The sequence below is a fragment of the Brachyhypopomus gauderio genome, chromosome 6 (assembly GCF_052324685.1).
Source record: "Brachyhypopomus gauderio isolate BG-103 chromosome 6, BGAUD_0.2, whole genome shotgun sequence".
In the NCBI taxonomy this organism is placed as follows: Eukaryota; Metazoa; Chordata; class Actinopteri; order Gymnotiformes; family Hypopomidae; genus Brachyhypopomus; species Brachyhypopomus gauderio.
In genome coordinates, this window is record NC_135216.1 from 13,143,329 (window position 1) to 13,159,668 (window position 16,340).

At 38.6% G+C, this 16,340-nt stretch overlaps 1 protein-coding gene across 2 annotated transcripts in view; it reads right to left on the reverse strand.

Annotated features, from left to right (window-relative positions):
- Positions 1-12,368: 12,368 nt before the first annotated feature.
- Positions 12,369-16,340, reverse strand: part of calcr (calcitonin receptor) — a 35,730-nt gene continuing 31,758 nt past the window's right edge. For both annotated transcript variants that reach the window (XM_077008787.1, XM_077008788.1), the window contains exon 16: positions 12,369-12,822. In XM_077008787.1, the coding sequence (XP_076864902.1) occupies positions 12,601-12,822 (222 nt within the window). In that variant the 3' untranslated portion in view covers positions 12,369-12,600. The remainder of the gene's footprint in view (positions 12,823-16,340) is intronic.

The window sequence follows — 16,340 nt, forward strand, 5'->3', positions numbered from 1 at the left end:
TGGGCTTTTTGGCAATGGAGCATGTATTTTATCTCTGGCTCTTGTTTCTGCTTAGTTGCTGAACTTTCCATGTTTTCTACATGTTGTATGTGGAATAGCCTTAACCCTGTGTGTGCCCCAGGGGAACTGCTGAAGGTGAAATGTGAGGAAGGTGAAGGTCAGACTATGGGAGCAGTTCTGTGACCTCGGGTGTGTGTGTTATTGGGGGGGGGGGGGGGGGGGGGGGGGGGGGGGGGGGGGTGGTGTTGGCAACTTAATGGCCTGCCGCTAAGCTTTAAAGCAAGGTTTACCCTGTTCATGATCAGAAACTACAGGGCTTATGACAACACACTGTTGGCCTCACCACAGGTAAGCCTGATCCATTCTACTAATGTTGAGGCTTACCTCCCTCACATTTATCAGCAACTACTCCACAGGCCTGGGATATTCAACAACAACAACAAAGATTGTGTTATTTTTCCAGTAAAGCACAATGCACATCTGTCTGACCATGAAGCATCATTTCCTAAGAGCAGAACTAATCAGTGTGATTTGTAGTGACGGTATCGTCTTACTTTGTACGTGGGGCAGAAATTGCAATCCAGCACATTTTTATTCATCAATCTACTTTTTCATGTTAAATAGTGATTTCATTTTATTCAGTATTCAATTATTTTTTTTTATTTTCACAAATTCACTTGTGTGTTTTATCATGGAATTGAATCATGGGGGGGGGGGGGGAGATGTTTAGGCACCAGTGAACTCAACAGATGAGGTTTGAATCCATCAGACCAAGATGGCACAAAGGAGCTTCTCAAAACAATCCATTATGCAGACATTTTTTTTAAGCTGTTGCCTCTTTCTCATCTCTGTCAGTGAGTTCGCTTTCTGACTGTGCAGACTGATGTTGGTGTGAACCCATATTTGCCTTGGAGCAGTGAAAGATGGCAGAAATCACAATTCTCCACACTAAGAGACAGTCAAAGGACACAGCCAATACCTCCTTGGTAGAAGAGCACTATTGCCATAAGCACTTAATGTCTTTCTATGGTCCCGTGGTTTACACATTCATCACCAATCACTGAAGAAATATCATTGTAGCCTCATGACATTTGAATAGTAACTCATAGAGATGCTGGTTATAAATGTGTGACTTCTGAGGTTTGCTTAAAAACTCAAATCTTAAATCTTGAAAAGGCCAAAGTGATTAAAGATCAGTCTCAGCTCTAGGCAGTGGAACGTGACTGAAATTACTCCCATTCTGGGTCTACAAACAGATTATTCCATTTTATCTTAATCCAGTCAGGGAAGGTGTATAAAATTACACAAATTCAGAGAAGTTGTATAAAATTACATAGAAATAGAACAAACAAAGTTTGTATAATCTCATATCTTATATTAGGGCAAACAATTTTACAGTTTTTGCCAACTATTACATAAATTCAGGAGGCTGGTTCTGTGTGGACCCTCCCCACAATGTTCATGTTTCCCCCGTTAATGCATGCTTATGACCACAAAGCCAAATTGCCTACTCAGCCTAGGCTGCAATTAATATTAATATTTCACCTCTGTCCATGACTGACATTTTTTACTCATTACTCACTGAATTCCATTCATGGCTCAGTACGTAAACCACAGTTTCACGTTGTACCTGGACCCGTCCTTTAGAACATTTGGTCTTACTTGATATTTAACTTCACAGTTTTTGCTTAAGGAAATCGGATCACAGGGGATATATTTTCTGTGCCAAAATTTACTAGTGTTCCCAATTTTGGTCTCTGCTGTCATAATCTTCTATCAAGACGATTTTTGTGTGAATACAGGACCCTGAGGGAGCACTGCTGTTGAGGTGGCAAGCTCTATGTTTGATAATGGTTACAGTATTTATCCTAGAGCTATATACATTTTTAAAACTTTGAGATGATTTACTATGAAATAAGAAACCTGAAGCTGAACTTGATAGTCACAACTGCAGGAAGCAGTGAAGAATGTGTGTGCTTAAGGCTGCTGTTTGCACTGAATCATCTAAAAACAGTTCACCATTAAGAAAGGCACTCACAGCTCAACACTACATGGCCGTGTAATACCACACATCACATTTTCTAAATTCTGCAGGATACCCAAAGCATGTTTGTCCAACAACAGAAGTCGATTACAAAAGGCACTTGAGTATAAGGCATCATAACTATATTATGGTCTGCACACAACTCTTTTAAGACCTTACAATTGAAGAGAAAGATCAAAAGACAGAATCTGTTTAATGTGTTGGTGCTCCGCTGCACTGTAGGAGTGAAGGCAAACACACTACCCAAGACCTGCAGTAATGCTACTTTTGATGGAAACAGCAGGTTCATTTTGAAGATTTTTTTTCCTTTTTGTGTTTTTCACTATTTTGTGCCCTAGTGCTTTTAAAGTGCTGACTCCTTTGAACTTTTTGACTAGATGTTAGAAAAGACGTGAAAGTGAGTGAAACACATATTAGATGCAGCATGTGAATTTTGCTCATGTGACCATTTAACTTGAGAGTCACTTGCAATCATTATTTCAACAAATGAGAAAGCATCTATGGACTTCTCTGTTAAAAGGGAAAACCAGTTCAACATTTGCACTTATGTAAGTGTGAAATATTAACTAGTATGTTGCTTTCTGCTACTGTTACTGCCTATCAAATTAAAAAGAATGGAGCATTCACCAATATATACTATAACGTCACTAAACTCAGCATCTAGGACATAATTTGGGCCCTTATCTATCATCTCTCTCTCTCTCTCTCCCTCCCTCACTTTCAGCAGTGCACTTGGAGGGCATTGCACACACTGCCTTTCTTCACCGAGTAGAAAGCTTGTACGTTTGTTCTTTAAGGAAGTTTGCGGAGGTTTCGGTACAGGACATATGGTTGCAGTTCCCTGGTCTGTGTACCCATTTCACCTTCACCAACCAACAATTAAATTTATATTCAGTTGAAAGGCTGTCACTATGATCATTTATAATGCTACCAGTATTTTCCAGGCATTTTCTGAAAAAGTAATAAATACCATATTGACCAAAATATGAGAAGAGAATGAACTGCTAGCTCTTCACTCACAAAGCACACACACTGGAAAACAGTTATGAGAAAAGGGAGCCTTTTGGATTTATATCAATTTCTGCCTGAATAGCTGATGAAATTGCCCAATTCATGCAAAGATTAGTGACTAGAAATGCTGAAAAACATGCAGAAAGTCCTCAGTCAAGTTGCAGAGAACCAGGGGCTGACAGCTAAGGACATGCAGGCATTCTGCACTCAGTGTCTATCTGTAGGCCTGAGTCTAATGATATAAAAACTGAATCAGAGTGATGTTCATGGAGGTTACAAAAGAAGAAAACACTCTCAAAAAGATTAATTGAAAAAAAAAATTGCTGTCCATCTCAAGTTTGGCAAGGACGCTTGGATGCTCCCCAATACTACAGGAACAATGTTGTATCAAAGTCTGGATGACTTTGAGAAGCCAATGAATTCCAAGTGGTATCAGAAATTCTGCTGCAAAATGTTATGATGCTCTCCTGTGATCTAAAACTCATTTTGAAACATGCAAAATGACTCATGCAACACAATATATTTTTTAAAATGAGTAAACGAACAACAAAGTGGCTAAAGCAGAATAAATTCATAGATTTGGACGACAGAGGCAGAGTGCTGACCTCATGATTTAAAGCAGGCGTTTCATACAAGACATTATGCCCTCGCACAAGTACATACTGTATGCCATCGTTCAACCAGTCGTTAAAATGACCCGCGTAAACACTAGTTTGTAGGGTACATGTGAAACGTGTTTGCGCTGTTACACGAAATCCATCATTACAGAAACAAGACAATGTTAATTATGTTTAACGTTTTTTTATTTTTTATTATATAACTAATTATAATTAAACGCAGATTTAGCACATGTCTAAAACGAGAGACGATCCATGCATTAAATGGACATGGACAGCAATACCTGTCACGATAGCTGGTGTATCTCTGTCGAGCCCTACTGTGGAGAAGGTTCTGGAAACCACCAGTGTTAACATCACTGACTGTAAAAAAGAAGTCTATTAAATTAATTGAAGGCTAATTTCTCTCTCTCTCTCTCTCTCTCTCTCTCTCTCTCTCTCTCTCTCTCTCTATATATATATATATATATATGGTTGTATGGTTGGCTTGGACAAAATAATAACACGTCTGTCCTTAGCAAAATTAATGTCTGTTTTCGCCATTTATAGAAGAGCTGATTTAAAAATCCAATACTACTGTCGACGATTATCGCGACATGATCATCTTAAAATCAACCCCGGTTCCTTCAGGATAATTAAGTACTATCCATTAGCCCGGTCATTGTTTCTTTCAGGGGACAGATGTAGTGAGTTGTACGACATGTGTGGGTTAGGCTACCAGAGAGAAGATCTTGTCCTAATCCTCCTAACTCCTGAGCCGGAACTGGGGCCACGGACGTAGTTTTGGGGGGGGACGGGGGGGACATGTCCCCCCCACTTTTTCAAAAGCCGGTTTTGGTCCCCCCCAGTTTTTACAGTTAAAACCAAATATTTAAGTAGCGACGAAGTCATGTCCCCCCCCCCACTTTTTAACGGTTAAAAAAACAATATCCAAATAGCGACAAATCTAGCACTAGGATCATGCAGCTCCGAGCTCCCCCCCCCCCCCCCCCCCCCCGCTCAACAATTTTTGTTCACAGCGCTCAACAATTTTCATTCAACCCCCCCCCCCCCCCCCCCCCCCCCCCCCCCGCTCAACAGTTCGCCACCCCAGGTTGTGTCCCCCCCACTTATGAAATCAAAACTACGTCCATGACTGGGGCACAGACGAGACGTTTTATCGCAGGTCATTTTGTAGCCCCAGTCGATGAAATTGATGTTGGTTTCCTGGAGGGCGACTGTCAGTGTCAAAATCATGAACTGTAAATTGAGAGAAATAGATATTAAGGAACGGCTAACTTTCACGGTAAAGTCAATGAGCAACGCCATCTACGATTAGATGCCATAAGGTGATCGCAGAGTAAAAGGTAATATATTTTATTGTTAATAAAATACTACATGATACATGATTATACATCGTCTGATATATACTTACACCACAACTTAGATATCCCTTTTCCCCCTGTTTTGGGGATAAGAGTAATGATTAAGTAAAAACTGTGATTGGTAACAGATGCGTTGCGACAGCTAAAACATACTGAATCCAGTATTCTATTAATGCTATATAAGAGAAACTTTAGACTCGAATAGTGTTTTGTTTGTTTTTGTTTGTGTACTTGTTTAGTGTGTGTGTGTGTGTGTGTGTGTAATAACTGGTTGAATATACATAGAGTTTAATAAATATGCACTATAAGGAAAATTTTAATTTTGGATTTAAATTTCCTACATGTCATTTGGTGCAGGCCTTTCCACTTACCACAGATGAGGATTTGCTCAAAAGACTAACTTTGCATGCTCTGGACCTACAGAGTTTGGTTTAATATGGTTTGCTAAAGCAATGTGGTTTGCAAGCAATGTTCTTAAGTCTTGTTGAAGTTTTCTTCAACATCACTGTGAAGTTGTGCTTTCATGTTATTTGGAACAGGTAACAGGCAAAATTTATTTTCATAAATGCCATTTGTTTAATTTTCCAAATATGTCCCCAAATAATTAAACCTATCAGTGTCGCAAGCCTTTCACAGGTGCACTTTGCCATTTCTGAGATGGTTGATGTTGGTTTGAATCTTTCAAATTTGAAAATCTTTAAGATTAGTCTGTCAACATAATTTTATCAACACCCGAGAGTGCAATAATAATAATAACAACAACATTAATAATGGTAATAATCACATCAGAGCAAAGCCTTTTCAGACTGGAACACTGGCAAAAAAAGAACAGTAAACTTCAGTCTCGGGATAATGGCAAATAAAAAGGAAAAGTGAAAATGCTAGGATACCTTTTTTATAACAAAGTCTGACACAAGCTCAGTGTACATGTCAAACCTCTATCTAGATGTGTGAAACAAAACATTGAAAATATTGAGTCTGGATAAACTAAAAATCAATCTAACAAGACTCTTAAGAATCTTTTCCCATTGTCATTCTACGTTGTTTAACTGCACAATGATTGTCAGTTATTAGGGTTCACACACATAGTGTGGGAACCCTATTGTAATTGTTAGGATTTTTCTTTCTTCTTCTTCTTCTTATTATTATTATTCTTTTGCCCATTTTTTGACCTAAAACGCATTGTGCAGCCTAGACCGTAAGGCCTAGAAACACCAAACTTGGCAAATTGATAATGTATGGTCCAAGGACCAGACTCAAGTACAGAGACCCACATTGGCCTGATGGTGGCGCTATAGCACACCCTTTTGTCGTTTGGTCCATATCTCCCAATCCGTAAGTCATAGAAACAAAATTCCACTTTTTATGGATTCCTTGGCAAAATTCAATAGGACTATTCATATACAACCATTAAGCTCCGCCTACTTAGATTTTTTGCTAATTTGCATAATATGCAAAACCTATTTTTTTATACTAGTCCCTGGTTTTTTATCTGATCACCACAATCTTGGTGTCAAAATATTCACAAGAATCTCATTGTCAATGAATATCAACAAAACTGTGACATTGGTATACAGTCTGACTGTCACATGTCAATCAATAGCTCTGAGGCGTGGCTAAATTTACTTCAGCAGCTATATCTCAGCAATGCTTTGACCAATCTTCATGAAAATTTATCAGTTGTTAGGGCACATGACTCAGAGGTCAAAGGTCAAAGCTGGCCACGATTGTCCAATAGGGGGCGCTATAACATGGGGAAATTTGTTTCTCAGAAACCATTAGTCACATCAAGCCCAAACTTTACAGACGTCATCAGGGGCCCAAGTGGTATCAAGGCACACAATGATGACCTCATCACTCAAAAAACATGGCCACCATAAGCCAATTAATTTTAATTTTAATTAATTGGCCATTTGGCAGACTTACCATAGGTACATACACATGAAACTGACATGGTATGTTCGTGTACACACCCTCTAAGACATACTCATGTTAGAAGGGAATTGCACCACTAGGTGGCGCTATACTAGAAAATCCAGAATTTCTCCTACATATTTTCACTTATCAAGAAATGCTTGCACTCATATGATTGTATGCAGAATTCCTAGCAACTTTCTAATTACATGTGCTTTGCAAAAATGTACCACTTTTTCACTATTATCAAATATATATAACTTGTCATTTTCATACTAGTCCTAGCATTTTAACTCCATCACCTTTAAATCACACCTTGTAATACTCAGCAGACTCTGAAATGCTAAGATTAGGGAGAAAATCCTAAGGTTTTCACAAATTAATATTTTTCATATGCATCACAATGCTACCATCGTAACACATCAAATTCACAGTTCAATAACTACGCCATAGTATGTCTGATTGTTATGAAAATTGACATCCACATTCACATGACCATTGTTGTGCTGTGTGCCAAGTGTGAGCCAAATCCGTCTACAAACAGCTCTACAGTGAATATTTTCATTTTCCATACTGAGCTGTGCAGGGAGAAGACGAGAGCTGCTCAGCCCACACGCACGTGCCATTCTCGCACACGCTGCCCCCCCTCCTCCACTCCCCCATCCTTCTAACATTTTACAACCCTTGGGCTCTCCCTCCTCCCTCTCTCTCTTTCACATGCACTCACAAAAACAAAGGCCTCTCTGGCCTATAGGTTTTACATACACACTAATTCTAGCCATTACTACCAATTACCCAGTGACTAATATACAGATATTTAGCTTCTTTTTTCCACACACCCTCACACATGACTTCCTATATGCTTCATATATACATTTCTCTAGCCATTTCCAACACACTAACTGATATTTAGCTTCATTTTTCCATCCACACTCTCAACTCTTGCCCTCTATACATCCTGAAATGACATAAGAGAGGACAGAGATATGTAATTCACATTTCACACACAACCTCTATATAACTGCATGCTTTACTTATCATCAAAGTCTTGTTAGATACACATTCCTAGTGGCCTCCCTACTATGGGCACAACAGTGATAACATGTCAGAGTAGGGATGAGAACATCATGAACAGGCAAAGATAAGAATATTTGTGTTATTTTATTGTATAGTAAGCCATCACTCTTTGGTTTGTTTGAGATTCACATGTGACAGATTTTGTCAGCTAAATGAAAAGGGTTAAAGAGTGGGGTTTACATGTGGGGCATTAACAAGAGCTCTCCTGCTGCTATGTTCACAACTTCTGACAAATTCAGCCAAAGGTATATTTATTTGACTAGGCCCCTGGGTCAGTGTGTCAGTGCTTTTAACCTAATCTCAGCATTTGATTTAGTTGTATGGTCTGAATCATTTTGCTAATATCTTCCACACTGTATGGCCTAGAAACAAAATTCTACTTCAGCTGTATTCCTTTGCTCAAGCCAACCAAAAAAGCCTCAAGAAGCCCTTACTGCATACATGAAAAAACACACAAACACACACATACAAAGCTAATCACAGCATTTGATTAACTTCTATGATCTGAATCATTTTGCCATTACATTTTATTTTGATCTTTTGGGCCTTTATTGCCCCAGTTGAATAATTTTTTGCAAATTACTTTATCTGTCCATTTTTTGGACTGAAGTAGCTTCATATCACTTGTTGGTCTAAAAGACCCTTTGGGCTTTTGTGCCTTTTTTTGTGTGAACCCGCCAATCGCCGCTTGCGGCTATATTATTTCTCTTATTTTTTCCAGTAAAGTAATATTTTTAAAATATACTGTTACAGTCATAAGCTGAGCTAAAGTTTACTTTCATTTTATTCATTTTTTTGCTACTTTTTCTTCTTTTGTTTTCTTTCTTTCTCTCTCATTCTCTCTTTCTTACTTTCTTGGTTCTTAAAGCCTGGATACGCTACAGTATAATTAAAATTACTTGTACAGCAGGACTGGTCTTACTTTTTGTTCAGCTCAAATAGAAAAGCAAAGACAAAACCTTCCCCCAAGTTGGAGAAATATGTATTTTTGAAAAGATCAGTCACTGCACAGTTCTGCTCCTGTGTCTAGCAGAGTATATAGAATATATGTTCACATTACATAACACAAAAGGAATAAAGTTGAAACCCAGCTATTATTTGTCTTAGAAAATTATGCTGTTTGTACTGAATATAAAAGTTACATGTCTATGGCTTATTATAAAATTTCATCTTTATGTATCCAGACATTTCAGGCTTTTAGTATATGAACTTTCAGGCTTTTAGTATATGAACTGAATAACATTTCAGTAGATTCTTCCACATGAAATTAAACACATGGGTTTGCGTTTCTCTCTGAAGAAGTTAAAGTCTAAGGGCTTAATCAGTCAAAGTGACAAAGTACTGCTTAAAATAGTGAATATCAAACACAAGTATCTTTATTCAGTGACCAGTTTAGATTTATGGTTGTTGCTATGCTAACTGTAAACAGATGGTGTAATGTCTAAATAGAGATAAAGGCCCAGAGAAGAAAGCAGAGAACAGAAAGTATTCAGTTCAGCACCTGTGCATGAAGAAGTTTACTAGAAGTTTACATCTCTACCAAAAATATCTAAAGCTGTTGTTTCTAGTTTAACAGCCATGAGATGGGTGTGAGCAGACATTAGTCATGAACGTTCACTCAGATGAACAGGATTAGTCATGATGTGTTTTTAAATTAACAACAAAGAGTCACAATAAAAGACATCTGTTGCCCAGTTCTTAAAACAGTGCACAGTAATTAGCTACAGAAGGTAAGCATCTTTGTAAGAAAATAAAGAAGATATACACTGATTCCACATAGCTGTTGATGCAACATATGCTGGCTAAATGTGACAGAATTGTTACAGTGAGTAAATGTTAAAAATATGAAGAACAGTTTTTTTAATTTATGTTGAAATCTTATGATTTTATCAACAACAACAACAACAAAAAATACACTAAGGCTGAAGTTTAAATATTCAGTGCTGTCATGTGTGCCCCTGTAGATACTGAAAATGTGTATCATAATTAGATTATTATTATCTTTAATTTGTAATCTGAAACTAAGATTAACCTAAAATGGGACTGTACGGGTGAGACTCAGAGGAGAACCTTCAAGCCTTTTGTACAGGCTTGGAATGTTAGTCATATACAACTGTCACATGCTGGCCAATACATAAATGCCATGTCTTTTATCTGGGAATAAATAATGCATTAAATCATGCATTAAAGCCACAATCAGGAATTTCAGAACAATAGTTTTTAAACACTGAAGCAAGGGCTGTGAGAGCATGTTCTTAAACTCCGCAAAGCAAGAATCAGAGATCAACAGCAAATGCATTTCAAAAAGCATTTGAGTCTTTAGTTTGTTTTGGTGTGGCTAAAACATCTGCAAATGGAGCATCTTAAAGGAGTCATCTTTAAATTAGGATTCTGGACCCATAGTATTGTTAACCTTTTAAATCCTGTAAAGCGCTTTGTGACAATATGTGTTGTGAAAAGCACTATACAAATACACTTTGATTGATTGATTGATTTAAATATCAATGTTCATATTTAATGCAAATATTGCATTCAATTAATTATAGCTTTTCATATCCCTGATTGTGGCTTTAATCTTTTTATATGATCAAATTACAGTATGTATAATTAGTTAGAGGGTAGATATGTCTACTATCCAAAGATTTGGTTAAATTTGTGAGGATGACAGCGGTCAAATATGTAACATGCCTAGAATCAGCATTAAAAAAAACATTGACATAAATATGATTTCATTTAAATAATGCTGTTGCCCTTGCCCATCTGAAAAACCTTAACATGGTCTTAAAAAGATCAACAACTTATAATTTCTTAATGTACCTCAAGCTTCATTACTGACTGGGAGTATATACACCACAATTAATCAACATCATATTAAGTCATAAACATTTACATGGTAAATACCAGGTCCAGTATACTGACAGAACTCACGATGAAAGTTTACCTGTCAAGAGTCCATCTCAAACTCCCCATACACATATACAATACACATATACAAGATGCACCTAACTCTTAAATAAAAAAAAGCATAGTTCCAAGTATAACAAAATCACAAAGATGAAATTTTTTAGAATAAATGGTGAAAAAATATAAATATTTCGTGGCCAATATGTTGTGAAATATAGTTGAATTATTTTCTCAAGCTATAAAATATAAATCTTGTTGTTCTTGATATGTTCAGCAATTGCAAGCTATTTAAATGGAATCTGTATGAAAAACCTCACATATTGTTTATACAGTGTAACTATCTAATGTGCTTACTTCATATATGTGAAACACAGTATGTATTCTTCATAATTCAGAAAGAATTTGGAATTGAAAAATATACTGTTTATGAAGACTAACATATAATTTAATATTCTGTGATCTTGCAATTTATTTATGAATGAATGAAAAAAAGGGCACACGGTCTTCTCTGTTCACTGTTATACGTGTTGGATTCCAACTACAAAGAAAGGGCGCAGAACTGAACAGAAACTTAGCATTGTGTTATGCTCAGTTCTAAAAGCCCTTTTAGAATCACAGATCTGACCATACTAGTGTGAATACTATATTAATCAATTTATGTCTGTAATGGTTAAAATAAAAGTACAAATCTTTGAGCAAATATTTCATTTGTTGCTGACATAATGCAGTGTGTAGCATTTCCAAACAATAAATAAGCTTTCTGAACTAAACTGGCCTTGACTAAACATACTGCCTTCTTAAACATGAAACAGAAAGGTTTTTACCATATCTTCATCACCTTTCATCTGTGTTCAGAATCTGTGTCTTGTTCACATGCTGTTTGGCACTTTGAAATCATCTTTTAAGTGTTCCATTTCCAACAGATTCACACTCTGGTTGTGATACATCCATCAAAGAAGCACAGCTGCACTAACAAGGAAATCAGAAGTCTCACAACACAGAGAAAAATGTGATTTAGAGATGCAAAAACAACCATCAGAAAAATAAAACTCGTAGCAACATTCTTGCACAATTCTAAAGTGAACCTGATGAGTGTATGTACAGGATTCCAGAACTTAGGCACAGAGGAACTTTTCTTCACCACTTATGTTCCGAGATCCATCTCCACTCAGTGATTCAAATTCCAGAACTTAATGAGCCTCGACCACGTCCAGCAACACCGTTTGGTTTTGGTGAAGCAAGTTCTGAGTTTGTTACCATTTTTCCGGAGAAATCTAGCAGGGCTTGGGATTAGCAGCTAAAATGTGTCACATTCTTCAGGAATGTCACCTCACTGTTTTTGCCTGTTTTATGCATATATATATATATATATATATATATATATATATATATATATATATATATATATATATATATATATATATATATATGCACACCTTGAGACGTCTCAACAGAGACACTGTAGCCAACACACAGGAGGTTGGTGTCAAACTGTTCACCTGTACACATTATCACAGAGTCTGCAAGGATCACTTTTCACAGAGCCTGCAAGGATTGTATCTGTGACATGATCTCCAAGTTAACAGTCTGTTCTCTTCCTTGGTCTCCTTCGTCTCTGCTTCATCCCATCCAGTCGAATTCCTAAACAATTTCTCCAGTGTTCCACGCCTCAGGCATAGGTCTCCCTGACCTTGAGGGCCACAAGCTCGGAGTCGTTTGCATGCTTTCCGTTCAGGTGATCGCTGGTGCAGTCATGGTGGAACAAGAAGGCAGGCACCTCCGTGATGGAGGTGGTGGTGCACGACGTGGAGCGCAGGGAGCAGTGCTCACGTCGACGCTGACCCCACTGGACCTTGTACTGCATCCACTGTCTCTTCAGCGTGGCCTGAACCTGCAGGAACACACAGCTCAGTTGGTTACGTTCTGCCAGGGTGCATTTTCGATTATCCTGTACACAGCCAAAATTTTAAGGCAACGATAATGACCAGGAGTGGTGCCAGTGTTTTAGCAGTGGCAAATAAATGTAGTAAACATGTACTTTTCTCAGAGAGCAGTAGCTAATCACTACAGATACACATGTTTTTGCTCACATCACATTGATGTCTTATGTCCTAAATCAAATGTCAGTACCTTCTAAGACGGGAAGAACAGATTCTGATATGCATCATTTTTGTGCAAAAGAAGCAGATTATGGCATAAGACACAATCCTATGGGGGGTGGGGAGTATGAAGAAACCAGGGTTCACATGTCTGCATGATGTAATCATGAATTTTGACAGTTATAGGGCCTTACGCTCGAGAAATTCAGGTGCTCATTGCTTATAAGAATGATCATGGTTCAAGTCAGAGTAGTTGCTTTGATTTTCTGATGTAATGTTTGTGTGTGTGTGTGTGTGTGTGTGTGTGTGTGTGTGTGTGTGTGTGTGTGTGTGTGTGTGTGTGTAAGAGAGAGAAAGAGAGAGAGAGAGCAAGTATGAGACAATTATAAGGGATCCAATAAAAATGTCATTTTCTAGCAGTTTTCTGCAGTAGTGATAGAAATCTGTCATCAGTGATCTTCTTGCCATAACTGTCACAGCTAATCAGTAGCAGTAATAACATGGAAAGGCATCGGCGTGTTACACTTGAGTGACGCTGGCATATGCCACTGACATCGGCATCTTACGTATAGGGGACAGTGGCATATGCAAATGGCATTGACATTTTGTTTTGTGACACTGGCATGTGCATGTGCTGTGCATAAATGACATTGGCATATATTTCACTTCATGATGGAACATCTGGCAGTAGCCTGCGTTTACCTAGCACACTGATGTTAAGGTGCTTACTTTTACCTAGCACACTGATGTTAAGGTGCTTACTTTTACCTAGCACACTGATGTTAAGGTGCCTTCTTTTACCTAGCACACTGATGTTAAGGCGCCTACTTTTACCTAGCACACTGATGTTAAGGCGCCTACTTTTACCTAGCACACTGATGTTAAGGTGCTTACTTTTACCTAGCACACTGATGTTAAGGTGCTTACTTTTACCTAGCACACTGATGTTAAAGCGCCTACTTTTACCTAGCACACTGATGTTAAGGCGTCTACTTTTACCTAGCACACTGATGTTAAGGCGCCTACTTTTAGCTAGCACACTGATGTTAAAGCGCCTACTTTTACCTAGCACACTGATGTTAAGGTGTCTACTTTTACCTAGCACACTGATGTTAAGGTGCTTACTTTTACCTAGCACACTGATGTTAAAGCGCCTACTTTTACCTAGCACACTGATGTTAAGGCGCCTACTTTTACCTAGCACACTGATGTTAAGGCACCTACTTTTACCTAGCACACTGATTTTAAGGCACTTACTTTTACCTAGCACACTGATGTTAAGGCGCCTACTTTTACCTAGCACAGGGATCTTTTATGCTACTAGATATTTACCATTTTGTAAATGGAGCTTAAGGCATTAACATACAAACATTTAGCATTCCATATTAGTTAACACAATCAAATGTCAGTGTTCATGGACTACTGAACTACAAGCTGTAATCAGGTCATGACACATCATGATAAATGTCTGCGTCAGGCACAAAAAGTAGAAAACTAAAAATAATTTATAGGTGCCAGTAGCTAGTGGAAAGGTGGGCGGTACACCCTATGGCACAATTTACTTCTCTTTGGTGACTATTCTTAGGGGTAACCTATGTGACGCTCTTCAAGACCTCCACTTCCAAGAAGTCGACACGCCACACTGCAGTATTACCATTAGATTCATTCAAATGTCATTATTGCAGGTGATGCTCTGATGGCACTATGCAACACTGCATATCAAGCACTTGAATAATTGATGTTTAAATCAAGACAATTTATGACTTTTCACATATTCATTAGGCTCATAAAATATGTATAAACATGCAACTCTCCCGGCACACAATACAGATTTTCCTTAAAACATATTTGTGTCAGTACGTGTCTATAAATTGTTACATGTACATGTTGGTGGTATATTTACAGTCTTGAGTTTGGAGTATTCGTTCACCCATTCAAATTATTGGAATCAGGTGCTCCAATCACTTCTATGGCCACAGGTGTATAAAATTAAGCACCTAGGCATGCAGACTGTTTTTAGAAACATTAGTGAAAGAATGGGTCACTCTCAGCAGCTCAGTGAATTCCAGCGTGGATCTGTGATAGTCAGCTGTATCATAAGAAAACGGAAGTGTTTAAGAACGACAGCAACTCCGCCACGAAGAGGTAGACCACGTAAACTGATGGAGCGAGGTCAGCGGATGCTGAAGCACATAATGTGAAGAGGTCGCCAACGTTCTGCAGAGTCAATCACTACAGACATCCAAACTTCATGTGGCCTTCAGATTAGCTCAAGAACAGTGCGCAGAGAGCTTCATGGAACGGGTTTGCATGGCTGACCAGCTGCATCCAAGTCATACATCACCAAGTGCAATGCAAAGCGTCGGATGCAGTGGTGTAAATCATGCCGCCACTGGACTCTAGAGCAGTGGAGGTGCGTTCTCTTGAGTGATGAATCATGCTTCTCCATCTGGCAATCTGATGGACGAGTCTGGTTTTGGTGGTTGCCAGGAGAATGGTACTTGTCTGACTGCATTGTGCCAAGTGTAAAGTTTGGTGGAGGCGGGATTATGGTGTGGGGTTGTTTTTCAGGAGCTAGGCTTGACCCCTTAATTCCAGTGAAAGGAACTCTGAATGCTTCACCATACCAAGACATTTTGGACAATTCCATGTTCCCAACTTTGTGGGAACAGTTTGGAGCTGGCCCCTTCCTCTTCCAAGATCCATAAAGACATGGATGGCAGAGTCTGGTGTGGATGAACTTGACTGGCCTTTGGAATGAATTAGAGCAGAGACTGAGAGCCAGGCCTTCTCGTCCAACATCAGTATGTGACTTCACAAATGCGCTTCTGGAAGAATGGTCAGAAATCTTTGTAGACAGCCTTCCCAGAAGAGTTGAAGCTGTTCTAGCTGCAAAGGGTGGACCAACGTCATATTGAACCCTATGGATTAGGAATGGGATGTCACTTAAGCTCATGTGAGTCAAGGAAGGTGAGCGAATACTTTTGGCAATATAATTTTTGTATTTCCTTTGGGTGTGGTTCTATGTGCATCCGTCTCACCTGTGGCTTGTCTCGTCAACGTTATGCGCTGCACTTGGTTCTCGTTTGTGTTAAGATATTTAAAGTGTGTTGAAGTTGTGCTTGTCGCTCATCTTTGTTAGAGTCTCGCTATGTGTGTTGTTAATGCTATACACTGTATAGCACTCAATAGAAGCGCTATTCAGAGTGTATGCTTGTCTCTGCATCCTGCCTGCCCCCTCGCATCACAAAACATGAAATTTGTCTGGGGCCATTCAAACATTTGCATAACAGTGAACCACTACAAACTG